Consider the following 797-nt stretch of genomic DNA (forward strand, 5'->3'; position numbering starts at 1 on the left):
TAGTGTAGTTGTAGATGTTGGTGTTAGTGTAGTTGTAGATGTTGGTGTTAGTATAGTTGTAGGTATTGGTATTAGTGTAGTTGTAGGTGTTAGTGTAGTTGTAGGTGTTGGTGATAGTGAAGTTGTAGATGTTGGTGATAGTGTAGTTGTTGGTGTTAGGGAAGTTGTAGTTGTTGATGATACTGTAGTTGTTGGTGTTAGTGTCAGTGTAGTTGCAGGTATTGGTATTAGTGAAGTTGTAGGTGTTGGTAATAGTGAACTTGTTGGTGTTGGTGATAGTGAACTTGTTGGTGTTGGTGATAGTGTAGTTGTAGATGTTGGTGTCAGTGTAATTGTAGGTGTTGGTGATAGTGTAGTTGTAGGTGTTGGTGTTAGTGTAGTTGTAGGTGTTGGTGTTAGTGTAGTTGTAGGTGTTGGTGATAGTGTAGTTGTTGGTGTTGGTGATAGTGTAGTTGTTGGTGTTTGTGTCAGTGTAATTGTAGGTGTTGGTGATAGTGTAGTTGTAGATGTTGGTGATAGTGTAGTTGTTGGTGTTGGTGATAGTGTAGTTGTTGGTGTTTGTGTCAGTGTAGTTGTAGGTGTTGGTGTCAGTGTAGTTGTAGTTGTGGGAGATAGTGAAGTTGTAGGTGTTGGTGATAGTGTAGTTGTAGGTGTTGGTGATAGTGTAGTTGTAGGTGTTGGTAATAATGAAGTTGTAGGTGTTGGTGATAATGTAGTTGTAGGTGTTGGTGTTAGTGTAGTTGTAGGTGTTGGTGTTAGTGTAGTTGTAGGTGTTGGTGATAGTGTAGTTGTAGGTG

General features: G+C 39.8%; 1 protein-coding gene across 1 annotated transcript; it reads right to left on the reverse strand.

The window, feature by feature from the left end:
- Positions 1–6: 6 nt before the first annotated feature.
- On the reverse strand, positions 7–792 carry LOC106512548 (endoglucanase A-like; the record flags this gene model as incomplete). The annotated part of the gene is made up of 1 exon (XM_014001142.1): positions 7–792. A coding segment is annotated over one exon (786 nt), but the record flags the coding sequence as incomplete, so codon positions are not given.
- Between the last annotated feature and the right edge of the window lie 5 nt (positions 793–797).

The sequence above is a fragment of the Austrofundulus limnaeus genome, unplaced genomic scaffold, assembly GCF_001266775.1.
Source record: "Austrofundulus limnaeus strain Quisiro unplaced genomic scaffold, Austrofundulus_limnaeus-1.0 Scaffold8023, whole genome shotgun sequence".
In the NCBI taxonomy this organism is placed as follows: Eukaryota; Metazoa; Chordata; class Actinopteri; order Cyprinodontiformes; family Rivulidae; genus Austrofundulus; species Austrofundulus limnaeus.